At 38.9% G+C, this 19,042-nt stretch overlaps 1 protein-coding gene across 1 annotated transcript; it reads left to right on the forward strand.

Annotated features, from left to right (window-relative positions):
• Positions 1–21: 21 nt before the first annotated feature.
• Positions 22–6,444, forward strand: LOC113953266 (basic helix-loop-helix transcription factor scleraxis-like; the record flags this gene model as incomplete). The annotated part of the gene is made up of 2 exons (XM_027656246.1): positions 22–375; positions 6,403–6,444. Coding segments are annotated over 2 exons (396 nt in total), but the record flags the coding sequence as incomplete, so codon positions are not given.
• Between the last annotated feature and the right edge of the window lie 12,598 nt (positions 6,445–19,042).

A 19,042-nucleotide genomic window follows, 5' to 3' on the forward strand; every position in this document is an offset into this window, starting at 1 on the left:
GGGCGGCGGCGGCGGGCGCGGGGCGGCGGCGGCGGCGGCGGGGGGCGGAGGGCGGCGGCGAACGCGCGGGAGCGGCACCGCACACACAGCGTCAACTCGGCCTTCGGCGCCCTCCGCAGGCTCATCCCCACCCGGCCCGCCGACCGCCGCCTGTCCAAGGTGGAGACGCTGCGCCTGGCGGCCAGCTACATCTCGCACCTGGCCAACGTGCTGCTGCTGCAGCAGCGCCAGCACGACGAGGGGGTGGACGCTGAGCAGCCCTGCCCGCAGAACCCGCAGCCCCCTGAGTCCCCGCAGCCCTGCTCGCCACCGGGCAGCTCCACGCCGCGGCCCATCTGCACCTTCTGCCTCAGCGAGCAGCGGCAGCGGGTAAGGGCTGACTCCTGATAGCCTCTCCTGGAGCTCTGTTACGCAGTTATCGGTATGCTCCGCAAGTATGGGATTTCGCCCCTCTTGGAGCTCTGTGTTGCAGAGGGTGGTTATGGGTATCCCCTGCAAGTTTGGGATTTCGCCCCTCTTGGAGCTCTGTTTTGCAGAGGGTGGTTATGGGTATCCCCTGCAAGTTTGGGATTGACACAACGAAAGGGATCAGTGGTGGCGTCCTTGGTGCATCCTAATCTGTGTTTTTATCCCTTGTACAGCACCGAGAAGGAGAGAAACCACCAGCTGGTCCAGCAGTGAGCGGGCACTGAACCGGCCGAGGTTCTCACACCAATCCTGCACTGACTGTACCACTGCTCTGGGTAACGTCGTCACACTCATGCTGCACGTTTACATTTAAATAGCACAGTCCTAAACGAGTTACTTTTCAAGCCTATATGCACTTTGTTTCACATTGAGAGAGGTTTATTCAGGGTGGGTTTTTTGCAAAATGAAATCGAACGCTGCTGGGAGGGTTGCACCTGGTGCGGCAGCTATTTTAGCGCGAGAAACGTTAAACCTAAGCAGCCAAGCCCTGATCCTGATGTCTCCTGAACCTGTGTCGCATGATGAAACTTGAACTTCCAAACACACGGTGTGCCCTGTCAGAGGAAGCTGTCATGGACACGCTGTGCCCTACGCCTCCAGCCCAGCCTGGGCTGCACGCAGCGCTGCCTCCCACTCCTCCAGCTGCACGCCAGTTCCCGGGGAGGGGGCCTGACACTGACAGCTGACATGCCCGAGAGGTCTCAGTGATGCTGGAAGATTATTTTAAGGTGTTCACAGAAAGTCAGAAAACTTCCAGTGAAAGCGCTGCTGGTGGCTGTGCGGAGGCACAGCAGCACATCCGCACGGGACGTAGCCAGGACAGGACGGGAAGGTGGAGCAGTGTAAGCGATGCTCTTTTCTTATTAACAGTGTGAGTCGTGCCAGTCCTTTAAATAGCGTGGGATATTCCTAAATCTACCTGGCAAGCACGAGGTAGGGAGGGTTTCCCAAGGGCTTTTACGAATTACACAGGTCATTCCCAAATTGTGCCTGTACATCACTGAGGTCATTTACCTCCCCTCCGTTTATTAACTTGTACGTTTATATTCAGAAGTAACTCTAAATAGCAAATAAGCATGTTATGTTTTCAGTTTTGGGCATCAGCGAAGCAGCAGGCTAGAATCTTAAACCCCAGTAATGCAGGATTTTAAAAAACATAGAGATAGTTTAATTTTGCAATGTTTTTATAGCTATTTATAATATGTTTAATTAGACTTTAATTAATCTTAACTTGTCACACTGGGAGGCACTCTCTATTTTTTAAAAGCTTAGTTACTCTACCACTCTCAGAAGTGCTGCAAAGAAGACTTGTCTCCCTTTTATTCCCCTGATCCCATCTGTTCAGGGCTCCTGGCCAGCCTTGCTTTAGCCAAAAGTGAGGGCTGAAGGAGCAGCACTGTGTTGTTCACTTTATTTTCTGTATAGAACTTTCTCTTCTTCCCCTACGTAAGTGCAAAGCAAATTCTGGCATTCAGTATGAAGAACTTGGCAAGGGCAGGGTCTTGGTATATTGCTCATACAACTTCATAGTTTTAGTTTCCCTTCTCCCCTCCCCAAAACACACTGATCACCTTTCCTTTGGCACAATGAGGAAAACCCTACTGCACCTACAGAACCTGGAATAAACTTCTCCTTTGAATACTAATAAAGAAAAATACTGAAGCAAAATCACATCAGTCTATTCAGTTATTAAAAAATACACGCTGTATTTTCCTGGATTGAGAAGAGTTGTTCAGTTTTAGAAGGTTTCTATCATTAATCTTGTTTTTAATAGGGAACTTTAAATTGTTGCCAGATTATGATCTTTGCTTCGCTTTGGCATTGATTCATGAAGCTGGAACTCTTTACGAGTTTTGTACAAAGTGGTTTTTAATTTTCATGTTGTGTTGGCCTGTGGGTGTGGGTATATATTTCCACAAAGACTTCTTCTTGGCTTTTTTTTTAATTAATTTGAAAAAATTTATCTTTTAAAAAGGCATTTACTCTATAATTAAAACTGATCTTACTGTTAGGCCCTACACTCTTATGAACACATTAAATCAAAGCATCTGACCTCTTTACGGATACAGTTAATACTAACTTATTCATTTAGCTGTATCATTCTGTATGATACTCTAAAATGACAAAACATAATGCAGTTTCACACAATTGTGGAGAAATTCTGCTTTGAGTATGCTCTGAGTTTTGATATTTGTAAGACAATAAAATCATTTCAGGTTTTCAAAATGTTGTGATTTTATTACAGTTCTAAGAGGTTTTTGTGTGTTTCTTTGCAAATGTATCGTATTTGGATTTAATAGAATGTCTATATACTTAGTTATTAATGGAAACGAGTATAAAAAAGTGAGGTCCACTTTTGCACCACACTATTAGCTGAAAACTCATGACTTGAAACTCTCGTGAATAATTTGTACAACCCTACAGAAATTTGGTGTTTGCACTGCAAATGGGATTTTATCTCTCTGGTTTTGTGTAGGGTTTATCCAAAATGCTTTTCAGTGAGAAAAGCAGGAGCGAGCCCTTACGACTTGGCCTTCTCTCCTGTTTAATGTATCTCAGTGTAGCATTAAATTCTTCTCTCTTTACTCAGGATAAACTGTTGAATTTAACTGGGCTTGAATACTTTCTCAGGGTTTCAGTAATACAGCAATTTATTACCACTGATTGATCATGTCAGTAATTAGACCCCAGAGCACTGTGGCCCCAATAGTCATGGTATAGACAGATAATATCTATCCAAAATGATTATAACAGTGATTTCTCTGAGGAACCTTTATATATGTGTATCACTACTTATTTAAATGGGGACAAGTGGGGACGGATGCAGAACTTTACTGAAATTTATTTATAATGTAAAACTTCTCTACCCCTAGGAGCAAAAAAAAGATACAGGATTGAGCTGTTACTCTGTAATGGGTTTTCTATAAACCGAGAGAAAAGAATTTAATTTCTGGAGACACAGATGAATGGAGGGCTCAGATCGCACTTGTAAAGAGCTCATCATCATTAGGTTCTTTATTGAATTTTTGCTGTATGAGTTTTTGTGTCTTACCAGTTCTATTTTTTTAATCATGGGGCAGGATTATTCATGGCATGCACAAACATATAAGTCAAAATTTTGAGGTGGTGGTGAGGCATTGGAATGACGTGAGTTTTTCCAGAGGTGCCGAACAACCTCTTGTTCTGCTGCAGACATGGGGGTTTTGACTCATTTGTAAATGCATTCTGCTCTGTGTGTATGAACAGAGGAATGCCTGATGCCAATCCCATCTTTGTTTTCCTGTAAACACTTGGCTATTCGATTTACATGATGCATGAATAAAGCAGAAACAGTGAGATACACATCATTTGGTCTCAGATCCTATTAAATGATTGGTAAAATATTCCCAGCATAGTACTTTGTATAAGTCATTGTACTTAGTTTGCTACATCACAGTATGAAAACAGTATCAAGCAAAATAAATAAATCATGTTGTTTGATTTTGCTGCTTAAGTTTAAAGAAGTATTTGAACATAGTTCTTGGTTATTTATGAATTAATTGTAAGTCAGAGTAGTTTCATATGTTAGCTACTATTTTAATTTCTGTTCTACAAAACAGAAGTTTCCATTCATGGAAAATCTGCTTCTTTACAAAAATCTGTATTTGTTTGCAAAATGTGCTTTTATTTGCAAAAGGAAACAGTATTTTTGTTACTAATTTGAACAATAAACTATAAACACGAAGGTAGTAGCTCTTTTCTGTAGCCTTCTCAGTTATTACAAAAGTATTTAATCTTTTTCTTTACCTTTTTCAAATCTTTCTATACAAGATTTCAGCATATTTGTGTGTGTATGTAACTACTACTGTGTGCATTGGCAGGACAGAAGGAAAGCTTGGGAACATGAACAAGTGAGTTCCTCTGCCTGGGACCTGCCCAACATCCTAAGTGCCAAATACAGGGGGAGCTGGATGAAGGGAAAGGATGGAGGAACAGTGGAGGGAGAAGAAAGGAAGAGGTTGATTTATCAATGGAAGTTCCAACAGTTTCCAGCATCAGGGTGAACAAGTCAGTATATGAGTGAAAGAGCCCATAGTATGAGCAGTCAGTGCCACGTTTCTGTGTTTTCCTGTTGCACTGTAGGCCCTATATTGAGACAATCTGACCAAAAAAATATATATAAAATGTAAAGTCCCTGTTTAAATAACACTTGTGAAAAGAGAGTAGTAATGTCTTGATTAATAGTAAGAGCTAGAGGGTAACACAAGGCAGAGAGAAAAAGTTTATATAATATACCAAAATAAACATCATGTTGCAAAGGTGAAAGATCTGGGAGATCTCTTATTCCAGGAATCCTTTGAGGGTTGAAGAAATATGTTTCTGAAGAATCAACATGAGGATGTGGAGGAGAAAGAGAAGACTATTATTGGGATAAAAAATACCACAGAGTTTATGAAAACTTAGGGGGAAAAAAAGGGCATTACTTAATAGCAAGAAGAACTGAACTGGCTGCTGTGAATGTATTTCTTCAAAAACTTTTCCAAAATTTGGATAACATGCATAGCCAGGCAGCCCAGTATCTCATTTCAAGTGATGTCCTTTAGCTATTACAACATAATACAGAGTTTCAGAAACCTTGAAGATTCATCCCATTTCTGAAGTTGTACAGCAATGAATACAGGCTTTCTCAGGAGAGGGAGGATAAAGAGAAGGCATGGATAAAGAAGACTAACCAGTAGCCCACCACAGAGGATATTCTGTGATGCCAAGAAGAATCCTGGTTCAGGTCCAGTTCAACTCTTACCCTTACAACTGCTCTAATGATCATAACCCTCCCTCATTTGCCTGCCAGGAGTGCATATGAGGTGTATTTGGTGCCTGCTCTGAGACTCCCAAGCAGCCTCTGGTGAGAAGTTGATATCTTGGATCTGCAAGAACTATGGTGCAACTGGGCATGAGCTGGGCAACTGCTGTTGTTGTTTTAAGGATTATTTAAATATTTATCATCATTTAGACAACCAAGAAATGTCCTCATGAATTGCTGTGCTCCAACTGGGTACCTAAATTACATCTAATGGAAAATCAGGATGGATATATGCATGCATTTTCCCCAAGAGAAGGCCAAGTAAAGGCAGTCCTCCCTCCAGCTTCTCTTTCCTGACCCTTCAGCTGTGTAACTGGGTCACTGGAACTTTTTGTGGACCCCTTCTGAAACCAGGTGAGGGTTATGATTTATGTTAACACAACAAAACAAATAAACAGCCTCTCCAAAAAAACCCTACAGATATCTAGCTCCTTGAAAGGTTTTGACATCTTGATACAAGTAAACTGCGATGCACCAAAGAAATTGTCCCCTGTTCTGGTGATAGACAAAATGCTCATGTAACAAAACACTTAAAACACAAGTTGCTTTAGAAAAGCCTTATCTTCTCTCGTTCATTTACTACATTCACATCACAGTAGTGTTGTGAGGTTTTAATTAAACATTTGGAAATTGCTATGTGGTCTTCCAAAGAAGAAACCAATATAAATAAGACATTACACTGAAATGGGTGATGAAACAAGTAAGTGATAAAAGTAATTCTACTTGCTATGACATCTCTCTCTAACATCTGATTGTCTTTCCTTCACATTATTAAAATAAACCCTACTTTCCAAGCATATGTATGCAGATCATTTTTAAATGCAGAGATTACAGAAACAGGTAATTCTTCCAGTAACAGAATGGAGCTTACTGAGAAGTGTAGGCATCTGTCAGGCCTGGATAAGATCAGACAGCTGTGCTCTATCCTGAAAGGGTGCCATGAAGCTCAGTTTTCTTAGGGAAATAACATTCTCAGTATGAAAAGCAGCAAAATGCAATGAAGTCTCCAAACAAATAAGTAGTGAAAACAGGAACTCTCAGAGCTCATTTTTATCTAAAATACCAACTCTACATCAGGTGAAAAAATGCAGGATGAGAGGAGGAAAACATCTTTACGAAACAGTAAAAAGTAAAGGGCAGGAGGATCATTTCACTTTATATTCTCAGTCAAGTTAACCCTTTAGATTAGAAACAAAGATAAGATATGAGTTTAGCAACAATAATGACTGCAGAGAGCAGTTATAGTAAGAGGGCTGGAACACCGGACAGGCTGTGGGAAGAGGGGTGTTAAATGGAGACAAGAAAGCAAGGCAGGTGGAAATCCAACAGCAGTCTCACAACAGCTACAGGGGAAGGCAGAGTCAGGCTTTTCCAAGAGGCACACAGTGAAAGCACAAGTTGCAATAAGGTAATATTTATTCTCTTTTACTTAAGGAAGAATGATTCTCACCACAAGCATGGTTAAACACTGGAACAGGTCATCCAAGGAGGATGGAAGCTTCCACCTTGGAGAGTCTCAGAACTTGGTGGAGCAAGACCCCAGTCAGTCTGGTCTAACTGTGAAGTCAGCCTTGCTTTGAAAATGGAAGAGGTATTGAATAAATCAAAAGGTCCCATCCAATCTAATTTTTCCCATCATTTTAGGAAATGATGAGCTTATGACTCTCTGGAAAGGAAGATTGTAGAATGGAATAATAAGAAAAACTTGAAAAATTCAAGGACTTCACAGGAAAAATCTATACTTTGGGGCACTGCCAGGATCTATTCCAGATGAGATAGGAGGCATCCGGTATGCATACCAAAAAGAGCAAAAAAGATTTTGGGAGAGAGGAAAACTAAATATGCCTATAAAGAGAATTTCCAAAAGTAGAAACAGAGGCAGGGCATTATTTCTATCAGAAGGACCTCTCAGGCCTATTCTGGCTCTGAATTAGTAAATAGGTTCTAATTATTTGTTTGGATGATGGTTAAATTTACAGGTAACAACTTTGGAGGGTAGGATTATAATCAGAGATTAACTCATAGAACAATAAAATGAGAAATGTTCTTAAAAAGATACATTTCAGTGTAGGAATGTAGGCAGTGCCACACACGGACAGGAATAACCCACCACACAAACATATGATGGAGAATGACAAGCAGAACATTAATTTTGAGGTGTCACATATCGCAGACATGACAAGCCTTTGCAAGGAAATTAAACCCCACGCTGGATGCATATTTCACCAAGACCCCTTTCAGCAATATTTTCTACAATTATTAGAACTTCCCCAAGTTCTGTCTGAAATGTCTGGCTGGGTAGAAAATTTGATAAAACTTGTTAAAAATTGTAACTTAGAAGAATACTACGTGTAGAGAAATACATGATCTTAACTACTGTGTCTGTGTAAACAGAATGATGGAGAGGGACTTGAGGTAGTGAATGCCAAACTAGGTTATGGTGACACAGGATACCTGTATCTTAATAACTAATAAATGTCTCCCAAAGACACCAGCAGTAGTATAAAAAGAAGTTTTGAGACCCTGAGGTTTTCAAGGGTAACATTTAAAGAGCCTGTGGTGCTGCTTGTGATTGGAGACTGAGTATATGCTAAATATATGCATATAAAGTAATCAGAATATCAGAAATGCACGATAGAAATTTTAGCATCGTGGCAAGGGGTATAACAAACTGATTCAAGATATATCCACGGGCAGCAGGAGCCAGGCTGCAGGGAACAAGGTCCTACTACATGCTGTTTTGTTACCACTGCAACCGATTATTTTTATTTGCTACACTGCTCAAAGAAAATCTGAGTGGAAAAGACAGGCTTTAATAACAGGTGCTGTAAAAGATAACAGCACAAGTGAGAGTTTCTGGCTGATGTAAGAGGCAGTCTCTGGAATGCTCAGTATCTCTACAGGCTAAGTGTTAAGCACCAATTCTGAACCAGCCAAGCGCAGATCAGGACCACTGAAGCACCAGCAGTGGCCAGCAAGAGACACCCAAAGAGAAATGGCCAAAACCAGCAACTCACAACATTCCTGCACTGCACAAAACATAGCTGAACCCAGCTAGAGGCAGAATAAAAATCAAAGATTACTTTTCTGCTGCATAAAACATGTTAGTGCTTATTTTAGCATCTGTAATGAGATGAAGCAGAAATAAAACACATGTTACGGGGTGTCTCTACATTCCAGCAAATGCTGTAACATTGCAGTGTCCTCCATTACACAGGACAATCCATTGACTGGCACATTTCAGCTGTCAGTGACATATTACAAATTAGCAGATCCTCTTCTCTGCAGAAATTATTTCTCTCTGCCATCTTGGTGTGCTCAAGTGGCCCAGCTTTCCCCAGGATGGGAAATGCATAGGAAAAATGACTGAACAGATCACTACCATTAGGAAAACACCACCACACTTGAAAAGTTTTAATTAAGCTGGTTAAGCTGCTTAATTAAAACTATTTAAAAGGCCCATTCTCTCATTTCTGTTATAGACTTTAAAGATCTTACAACCTCAAAGAGTACAAAGGGGTCCAAAAGTAGCCATAATATAAATAAGAATTAGCAAATTTATTTTCACTGGCATTATTTATAGTTAGTGATCTTCTCAAGTTGGCTTAATTATCATCTGATTCTAAAAGGCTAATAATTTAACTCCATTACCCTCCAGATCTACTTCTCTTTAGTTTAACAGATGCCAAAAATAAAAAAAAATATAAGGAAAAAGAAAGATTAAGAGTTTAAGTAATGCAGAAAATCAAGGTTGTTAAAAGAAGAGGTTGCCAGTTGCTGTACCAGCGATTTGAAATTTATTGCCCACCATCTCCATCTGCTGAAAGTTGCTGTCTGTACGAGCAGAAACAGATCAAATCTTGTAGGCACCACTGTTCCTGGACTCATATAACTAGGTCAATATATATGTGTGTGTGTATATATATATATATATATATATATATAACTATAGATATGTATATATAACTTAAACTAGATCAATAGCCGTTTCAAAGGATGCAATAGACAGTTAGTTCTGGTGCTTAAAGCTCTGGTTCCTTTTGCCAGCTCCTCTGGCTCCTTGCTCTGCCACAGGCAATGACAATAACTTCTAAAACTCTAGTCAGGAATTGCCAGAACTTACCTTTAAATGTCTGAATTCATTGATTTTCAACAAGATTTGGGTCTTTGAAAACAAAATTAAGGTTTTATGGGGAAAAAAATTGCCGGGATTCAGATGCTGATTAAAAATGACAGTGCCTACAAACATTTAATACCTACACACACACAAACACCCCTCTGTGCATGTACTTCTAAATCAACCATTACCTGAACTGCACCAAAACTGATCAGTGTGGAAATGAGTAGGAACACAAGACACCACCTTTGTGTGTTCCAAATTGAGAAAATGATCAAACTCATGCAGAGTAATTTATAGGGGTGAACATCAGCTAAGAAGCTATGAACAGAGTGTATCACCTCTACATGCTCGCTACCAGTTTACTTCCATAAAAACACCGACAGAACATCCTCCATCCCTGCCAGCATAAGACCAAAACAAACAAAACAAGCCCTAACATCCCTGCTGAACAGGACCAGCCATGCATCCAGGTCACAGAGAGGAGGAGTCAGGAAACAAGATGCCCTGCTCAGTATGTTTGTTCCATTTTACAGTCCAAAGACATAGAATTGAAATCCACGTTTCAGTAACTCAGCTCAAAACAGCAAATTCTGCAATTTCCGCTGAGCAGGTCCCCAAACAGCACGACTGCTGTTCCACAACCAAATGTCAGCAGAGCAGCTGAGCCACACACAGGCCTGGAAGGGAAAGGGAGAGCTCAGAAGTCTGGAAGGGAAAGAGAGATCTCAGTGCTGACCGGGGGAAATAACAAAAAAACCCTTCTGTGTAGCTGCTTGGTGACATATGGTACATGGTTTGAGCTTCCCTGTGAATCCCTGTCAAGTCAATCTGCTAGGCAGAATTGGAATATTACATCAGATAACATCTCAATCCCAATTTTTTTCAGGATCCATACTCCATTACACTCCCATTTTAGGCAGAAATGAAGCCCACAGCCCAGTTTGCCTCAATATGTAAGGATAGGTTTCTAATAACTCTGTGTCACCTTGGAAAATTAAAATACCACCTCTTGTTCTGATTGCATATGAAAGTATAGCTAAAACAAATTTCATGGCACTGATTAAGTGTCGTGTCCGCTAAACTTTCCAATCCTGTTATGGGTCTTTCTGTATTGGTGTTTGTGTTGGCTGCACAATGAGGAAGAAAAATCAGATTTCAGGTGCTCCCAGGCATGACAAATAGGCACTGAAGTGGCCTTGAGCACTGGGATGTAGTAACAGAGAGGAAATTGAAGCATTCAATATTCTGAGGTGCCTGAGCCCTCTGCAGATGTCTCATGGATACTACTTAGTAATCTAGCAAAAAAAAAAAAAAACATCCAGTTTTGTTAGAGCTTGTTTTGTTTGTTTTGTTCTGGCAAAATAAATAATTTTAATGCATGCAATGTGAATAATAATAATACACACACTAACTTGCAGGGAGCTCATCTCTAAATGATTTAGCAAGTCCCTTGCACAGTAACAAATCCCTAGTTTCAGGAGGTTATGGTACATTTCTGTAATTAGGAGCTTTGGGGAATTTAATTCAAGGTTGCTGACAGAAAGGCTGGTGATCAAGAGTATTTTAAACCTGTGACTGACAGTAACAGCAGTGCTGAAGTCTATTGCCTTAGTTGGACTATGTGTTCTGCTCATCTTCATACCCCACCATTTCATTAAATAACTTGATGCTTAAAAGCTCATCAAATTTAAATGTATTTCTATATGTTAATCTTTGTATATGTTTGCATTTTCTAAATGGAGATATAATTAAAATGCAGAAATTGAATTATATGCTTTTATTTTGGGGCCTGTTTCTATCTGACAAGCAGATCTGTGGAAAGAGATGAACTCACAGATAAATAGAAGATCTGAAAATATTTATATATTATATAATCTATTTCAACATTCACTTTTAGTGAATAAAGACAATATCAGCAGGTGTCTGCAAATTAGATACCATCAGCCATGCACAAAGATAAATTTTAATCTCTTCTACTACAGTGAAATTATGGAGGTTTAATATTTTTTAATTAAGAGCTTCTCTGGTTTATATTTTCATATATATGGAGGTGTTTAAATTCTGAAGTAAATTTTAGTATTAAAAAAGTCACAAAATATTAGAATAGTTATATTTCCTCTTAAAATTGTCAGGCACTTGTGAGTCACAGCAAAAATTTCTGATTTGTTCACACAAATCTCCCTGATCTTCCAGCAAACATTATTCTGTATCTTTAAATAAAATTAACTTAGATTATTTGGGTTGTAGGTCTGATCAAATGTGCGGAGCACATTAAAGATCAGAACAACAAATTGGCTGTTACTCAGTAATATACACAGGTGTGACCCTGCAAAGGTCAACAACCAGACACTTTGTTCAAGTATGGGAAGTTAAAAATAGGCTGTGCAAGTGTAGTTTATATAAATTGGTGATGTACAGTGGCCTTTGAAGGTAAGTGAAAAAATGTATTTAATTACTTAAAAATTTAATTGACCTCTACATGGGAAAAATATGAAATATGAACAACCCAGAAGCCATATGAAAGAAATTAAGTGGGCCACTTTATAAGACTATTAGAATTTCTATTGATTTTGTGAATAATTGTGTCCTTGATTATTTTATCTGTCTTTCCACACATTCAACCATCCCCTACAAATAAAATTTAATTATTGTTTAGACAGAATCTGAGCACATCCTCAAGCAAAATAGTATAACTGGTGATGGCACAACAATTCAACAGCTCCCTGCAGCAGTACATAGAATCCATCCAAAATTAGATTGTGTCCCAGCATGCTGCAAAACTACACTTTGCTGGCTCTCCTTATGTTATTAGACAAGGCCAAGTCAGACAAAGGATGAAATGAGGTTGTTTGAATTCCTGTTTCTCCTTTAAAGCCAGCGCTCACATACTTACAGAGCCTTAGGACCAAGCCTGCAGACTGTACAAGGGCAGTGATTCCCTGCTGATGGCTCTCTCCTTCAGGAGCACAGAGGGAGGAGAGGTCTGTGTTTCTCCTCACTGAGGAAGAACTGAATTAAACTGACAGAAGGAAAGCAGCCTGTGGAGGATCACTGGGTTGGAGCAACCAGGACACCCTGAGATTGCAGGGCTTGTGCAGTGCCAGTCACAACACTGAGCTGATGTTTCAGACTGGCTGAAGACTCAGGCAGGTATCACAGCACCACTTATGTCCAGATCTGGTCCTAAGTGGTAAAATCTGCTTTATTTTGAGATGTTCTTCATGCCTCCTTTCAGTGGAAGCAGGGTTCTCTGGAAAGTACCATCAGTGTTAATACAACCAAACCCCACACCCAGCCATGACATTTCTGTAAAGGTTGCAGAAGTACAAACGAGAGCTGGACTCAGCAGCTGCCTGTCATCTATGCCAGTCCTAGATGCCAGCATAGAAGACTAATTTAAAATTGCATGATTTAAAATGTACATCAAAAACCTGGATTTATACAGGCTAGGTTTATCACTAATTTTATAAGTACATCTTGTCACATTTTCCAGGCAGCTTAACCTTTTGAAACTACTGGCTATTACTGGCCCAAAACCATCCTTTAGGTTTAGAAGGTTTTTAAATTCAAAATATACTTGGTACTTCTGTTTCAAGTAAAGATTAAAAGCTAGTAAAAAGAGTTTCACACTGAGCTAAACCCACCCAGAACGATGTTATAAATATGCAGTGGCCACAGGGAATAAAAACAGAAAAAGACTATTCAGCAAAAAAGCTGCTTCCTTTTCAGGATCAAATGTGATCTTCAAGATCCAAGAAAAAAATGATGAAAACAATAAAAAAATTACACAAAATGAGAACTTGAAGCAAAATTTAGAAATATTCTTCAGTGATGTGTACGAGAACAGGGAAATAATCATCAGTTTATGGTTCTAGATTGAGACACCCAAATTAATCTCACTGAAATGACCATACTCAAGGCTTGAGTAGAGATATCAAACTGCAATGATATTGAGGAATTGATGTTGCTGAATCCAAAGGAAAAGTAAAGCTTGATGTTCTCAAATTCAACATGTTCAGTAGTCTGATAAAGTCTGATAGCATGATTTATCTAATAAATTTAATAAATTTAGGCTTGAAAAGAGAAAATACACTGAGTATGTTTTAAAATGTTGGATGGAGTAACTGGGGAACTACAAATTCATTGGTCTGACCTCAACAGTATGTGAGTCTTTAGAACACACTTTGAAAGATTTTATATAATGGAGATAAATGGAAACAAAAATAATGATGATGGTCCTGTACACTGACCAAAATAGCTTTTGCTTGTGCACTTTCTCAAGAGAGAAAATAGAAAGAAACAAAAAATAGAGGAAAAAAAGGAAAATTAGAACAAGAGTTTACGCGTATTTGTAGGCAAATGAACACATGCAAGGCAAACATGAAGCCATCATGTTTTCTGTAATATTCCATGTGCAGCTGTGAATGCTTTTACTAATTCCAGTTAATCTACAGAGCTATGAAGTGAGGGAAGGGAGTGTTGGCCACAGTACTGGAGTCATCTCCTACTCCTCAAACACTGAATCCTTCACATCCTCCTGGACTCTACCAGAGCTGAGCAGATGGAGCCTCACTAAGCTGCTCATTCAAACACAAATGCATAATAAAGCAACAAACATGAAGGCTTTGACATGATACCAAAGCAAAGGAACAGGAATAGTTTTACTAAAAGTGCTTCTCACTTAAACCTTTGTGATGCTTCTAATAGAGTGAAGGGTTCGTGGTTCAGGACTAGCAGCGTACAATTAAATCTGAGTAAATCTGGCTTACATTTAAAAACAATTAAAACTAAAGAAAAGACACTGCAACAGCACAGTCTTTGTTTTTATGTGATGCATCAACTTCAAGCAGCTCTGCAGTTCGCTGAGTGTTTGTATCCTTGCAATTAAAGCAGAGCTCATCCCTGACAGCCTGAACTAAGAGGGTGCCTTTTGGTTTGCTTTTAGGGGTTTTTTTTTGAAAGGTCCGACACTTTTCTCTCTCATACCTGCTCCAGCTGAAATTTGGAGGGGTTTTTTCCCTTTCCATAAGTCAAAGCTTTAGAGAACAGATAAAATGAGGATGAAAAGTTCTTCTTGCTCAGCTTTCTAATATAAAGATTTTTCTGCTTTCATTTTTTTTTTATTCACTTAAATCTTAGGATCAGTAGAAAGTGTGCCATTTAAGTATCTCTTTTGCATGAAACCATGGCAGAAACTATCCATGCCTTCAGGATAAGCACACGGAAAGCAAATCTTCGTTTGTTCCCTTTCCCATGGCTGAAGTGAAATTGCTTGCATCCACTGGATTATAACTTCATTTTAAAGGGGTTTTCTTCATAAATGCAAAGTGGGATTCAGACTATATAGAAAGATAGATGGGGTAGAAAAGGGTAAGGGATTCACAAGAAGAATAATGATTTTCTCCTACTTTGTGGATCTCTTACTGTGATTCTGACATATACTTCCACCTGACAGAGTAGTTCTGACTCTAAACTTTTTCATAGCAGTTCTTTTGAGTTTAAGAACGTTGCCACATAATTTGTGATCTTGTGCATTCCAGCCCCTTACCCTACTGTTTTGTCAGGATGCATTCCTGTCTCCTTTTATTAAATACCCTGAGGACAATATTAGTTGCAACACAATTAGGCAAAGAAGAGAATGTGGAACGAAGTCTTAATTCTGAATTCCCTGACCAGTCCTATGGTTCAAATAGAAATAAAGAGTATGGAAGAAATCCAAACAGGAGAAGAAGAACACAGTTTTCTGTGCTTATTCAAAGGATAATGATGTCCTAAGGGAACCAATAAAAGAAAAGGAAATTGTGAGAAGGACAACTCCAGTACATCTAGTAAATCTTGTAGGAAAACACAACAACAAAAATCAATAATAAGAAACTATTTGTGAGGATGCTAAATAAAGCAAGCCAGGAACAAGACCTTTGAAATGCATATATTGTAAGCTCAATTTTAATACTTCAAAATAATTATTCATAATCCAGCTTGAAATTCAATAAGGATGTTTACCCAGTGCTTACCTCTTCTTTTGTCTAACCTGACTTTATGTAAATGATCAGGGAAAGAGAAACATGGGAAACCTCTTCAGCATAGTACAGTATTCTCTCAAAACAATGTTTGCATTTACCCAAAAGATGTGTGCATGTTTAAGAAGAATAGTCCATGTCCTGTTTTGTTCCATTTGCATGGATGGTTAGTCCTGTTAAAGCCTATTGATTTTTATGTAAGAGGAACGGCAAAACAAAACTGTGAGTTCAGAACACCAAAGTCACACGCTGCACCACTTCACAAATATACCAGCAAAGTCCAGGAGTATTCCAAAGTACTCCAAAATCAACCTGGCTATTCTGTGTAGCAGGCATAACAGTGTATTTTATATATGCTACTCGTTTAAAAGGGGCAATCAGATTTTCATATAATTATTACAATTATCTGTTTCTACTGAAACTAAGCGCAATAAAAAAAGGGTCTAAAAGGGTTTTGCATAAGTTTGGAAAGACTTGGGGGAAAAAGTCACTGACTGAACTAGAATGATACTTGACAGAATCCAGGAATGAATCTTCAGGTGTGCTGTAAAAAATATGGATTAAAAAACCAGTAACCTGCCCAAAATACACATATACTTGTAGTCCAGTACTTATACAAATAAAATAACTTGTATTCACTAATACTATACACCTCCAAAAGACAAGTTCCTAAATACTTACACATTCCTTTGAACTCTGGAACTCTTTTAAGTGAATTGTTTTGAATGAAAACTGCACACTTCAGCAGTACTTATGTTTTCAGGTAATCCAAAATTCATCTGAAAGTTCAAAGAGATTCATACATAAAATATTGGCATTTCAAGTGGCTGACTCTTAATCTGTCAAATGATATATCTTAAAAACTACAGCAGAAATCTCTTTTCAGAATACTTAAGGTCTGGTCATGCACTGGAGTTTATCAATAGCAAAAAAGCTTGGCAAAGATAGAGGCTGTGGTTGAATTTTGTATCAATATAGCATAAGGTCCCAAGGAAGACTTTCTGTCTCACTAAAAGCTTTTCTAAAGATTTAACACAAAAAATGCTAATGTTATTGTAAGATTTCTCTGCGCTGGACCCACATTCACCCTGAAATAGTTTTCCACACATTATCACAGTTATTAAAAAATGAAGGCAGATAATGAATATAAACAAAAAGTCCCTTTTCAGTACCATGGCATTTACATTTCAGGAACTGATGAATGATGACAGTGGTAATTCTGAAATTATTTACTGCCATCAAAATTTGGGCCATTAAAATAACTCTTACTCTAAATACACAAGTATAAAGTACAGGAAAAGTTCAAGGAAAAAACCCCTCAATTCTCATTCTTTCATCATATTTTATAACAAAAACTAGCTATATACAAGTCTTAGAACATTTAATAATTGCATTTCTATCTTCTATTTTTCCTTTGAGATGTGCTTTATTACACGGGTGCAGAACTGAGTAAGGATGGTCTGACTGACCTCTCCCTTCTCTTAAAAATCCAAGATGAATTTCCACTTACTATAAATGATCAAAGTTTTATGGACTAATGACAGTTTAAAATACTTTTTTCCCCCACTTTTACTGCAGCCCTGTCATTAAGACTAACAATCTAAAGTAGCTAAGAGAATGAGTAAGCAAGATGATTTACACAGATGATAGTGCGATGGTAAGGAGTGGGGAAAGATTCTTTGAAATTTCTTTTGTAGCTGAAGCATTAAAAAGATTTACACCAAGGTCTTTAAGTGAAAAGAGAGTATTGCCAAAGAGGTCTGGCAAGCTCTTCTCCCAATAAAATACTCTGATCCATAAATTTAGTCAAACCCTCATCTTAAAACCTGATTAGAAGTTAGAAGGATCTTACTTTGTTACCAGGGAGAGCCCACCAACCCATTATCCAAAGGGATTGCCTATAGAAATCAGACAGGATAGCAACACTTTTATAAAATCTTCACCACCATGGCATCTCCCATACCTTTTTTTTTTTTCCAGGGCGCCATGTACAAAAACTGAGGAAATATTCAGCATGAGAGAGCACAGATTCTAATACAAAACAAAGTCATGTTGACATTATTTAGGCCTGGACACAGCAGTAAAACCTGTATTTTTTTATACCTGGCTGATCTCTACCGTATAACAAGACTTAGGAAAAATCACTCCACAGCTTATAAGGTATTGGTTCTAACTTTTTTCATAATATGCTTTAGTTAATTTAGAACAAGCTTCTATCATTTTTATTCATTATAAATAGGCTCAGAAGGCACTAATCAGACCTAATCAGGCATAGGACAGGTTCAGAGTCAAGGCTTGGTTTTTATGACTGTACCAGTACATACATTTGGAATTTGAAAGCAACAGTATTTGATGCATTTCACAGCAAAATTTCAAGACAAAGAACAGAAAGAACACAGGAGGTTTGCTGTTGCTCAGTACAGCAGAACATTATTATTTGTTGGGTGCTAAAAATGGTCTGAAGGTTGTAAAACATGAGTGTTTTGACAGTCCTTGCTTCCAGATCAGCTGTTCATGACATTTCCATCAACTTGGATTGCAGCCCATCCAGATCTAGAAAACAGGTGCCATCCAGTCTTGGACTTCACCCAGAATCAAAAGAGTAAGGATAGATACTCATATGTCCTCACCCTCACCCTGAAAGTCTGAATAGAATGACAAACTTTATATAGGGTACCCAAACAGTCTGACTCTAGTAGGAAGAAAAGCAAGGGACCAAAGAGGGGGGACAAAGAAAGGAGTCTGTAGGTTGCTTGGTCATTTTATGCCATAGTAATTCATGCATCTCTGCTGCCTGAGGGTAGCAGGTTGCCGCTATTTTGACACCTCTGAGCCAAATTCTTTAACCCCCAAACAGAAATATGTCGAAAGAAATCCCCTTGGATGGCAACCACTGCACACATCTTGTGCAATTTTACTCTGAAGTTGAATGAGGACACAGCCTTGGCTAACTGGTACATCATAGTAGCCTTGAGTTTCTATGAGAAAGTTTGATAAGCAGCTGAATATCATTCAGGAATTTTTGTGCTCCTCTAGCCAAACAAGGATGGAAGAGAAAGACACCAAGAAGTGAGGAACCCTCCATAACCAACACCACATTTTCCAGGTCACTGCTGTGATTTGGCAGTCTGCAGGAAGGCAGAAATGTCAGGAAATTTAAACTGATTACACAAGGGTTACAAACACTGCTGGAAGAATTTACAAACACATCCTCGGAAAGAGACAGATCCCACTCCTCTTCCTGGTCAGCCTTCCCTCAACTGAACTTTGAGCACTTGAAGGTCCAGTTTCCAATTCAGCTTTTGCCCAGGTCTTGGTCTACATACTGAGCAGCATCAACACCCAGCTGTAACGTAGTGTCAAATAATCCAAGTGTTGGCATGGTAAAATTATTCATAGAGAGCCAATACTGCATCAAAGGAAAGTCAACCTACAATTCTTATTGCCCATCTTTTATCTCCATCACAGAATATACTCCTCTGTCCAACCACAGATATTACCTGTTGCTGTCTAAAATACATTTAGTGACTCTTGTGGTATTCTGAAGGAGATAGGGAAAAAAACCCACTGAAGATCACTAAAATTCTGACC

This window comes from Corapipo altera, unplaced genomic scaffold (assembly GCF_003945725.1).
Source record: "Corapipo altera isolate COAL_440 unplaced genomic scaffold, ASM394572v1 68, whole genome shotgun sequence".
Taxonomy (NCBI): Eukaryota; Metazoa; Chordata; class Aves; order Passeriformes; family Pipridae; genus Corapipo; species Corapipo altera.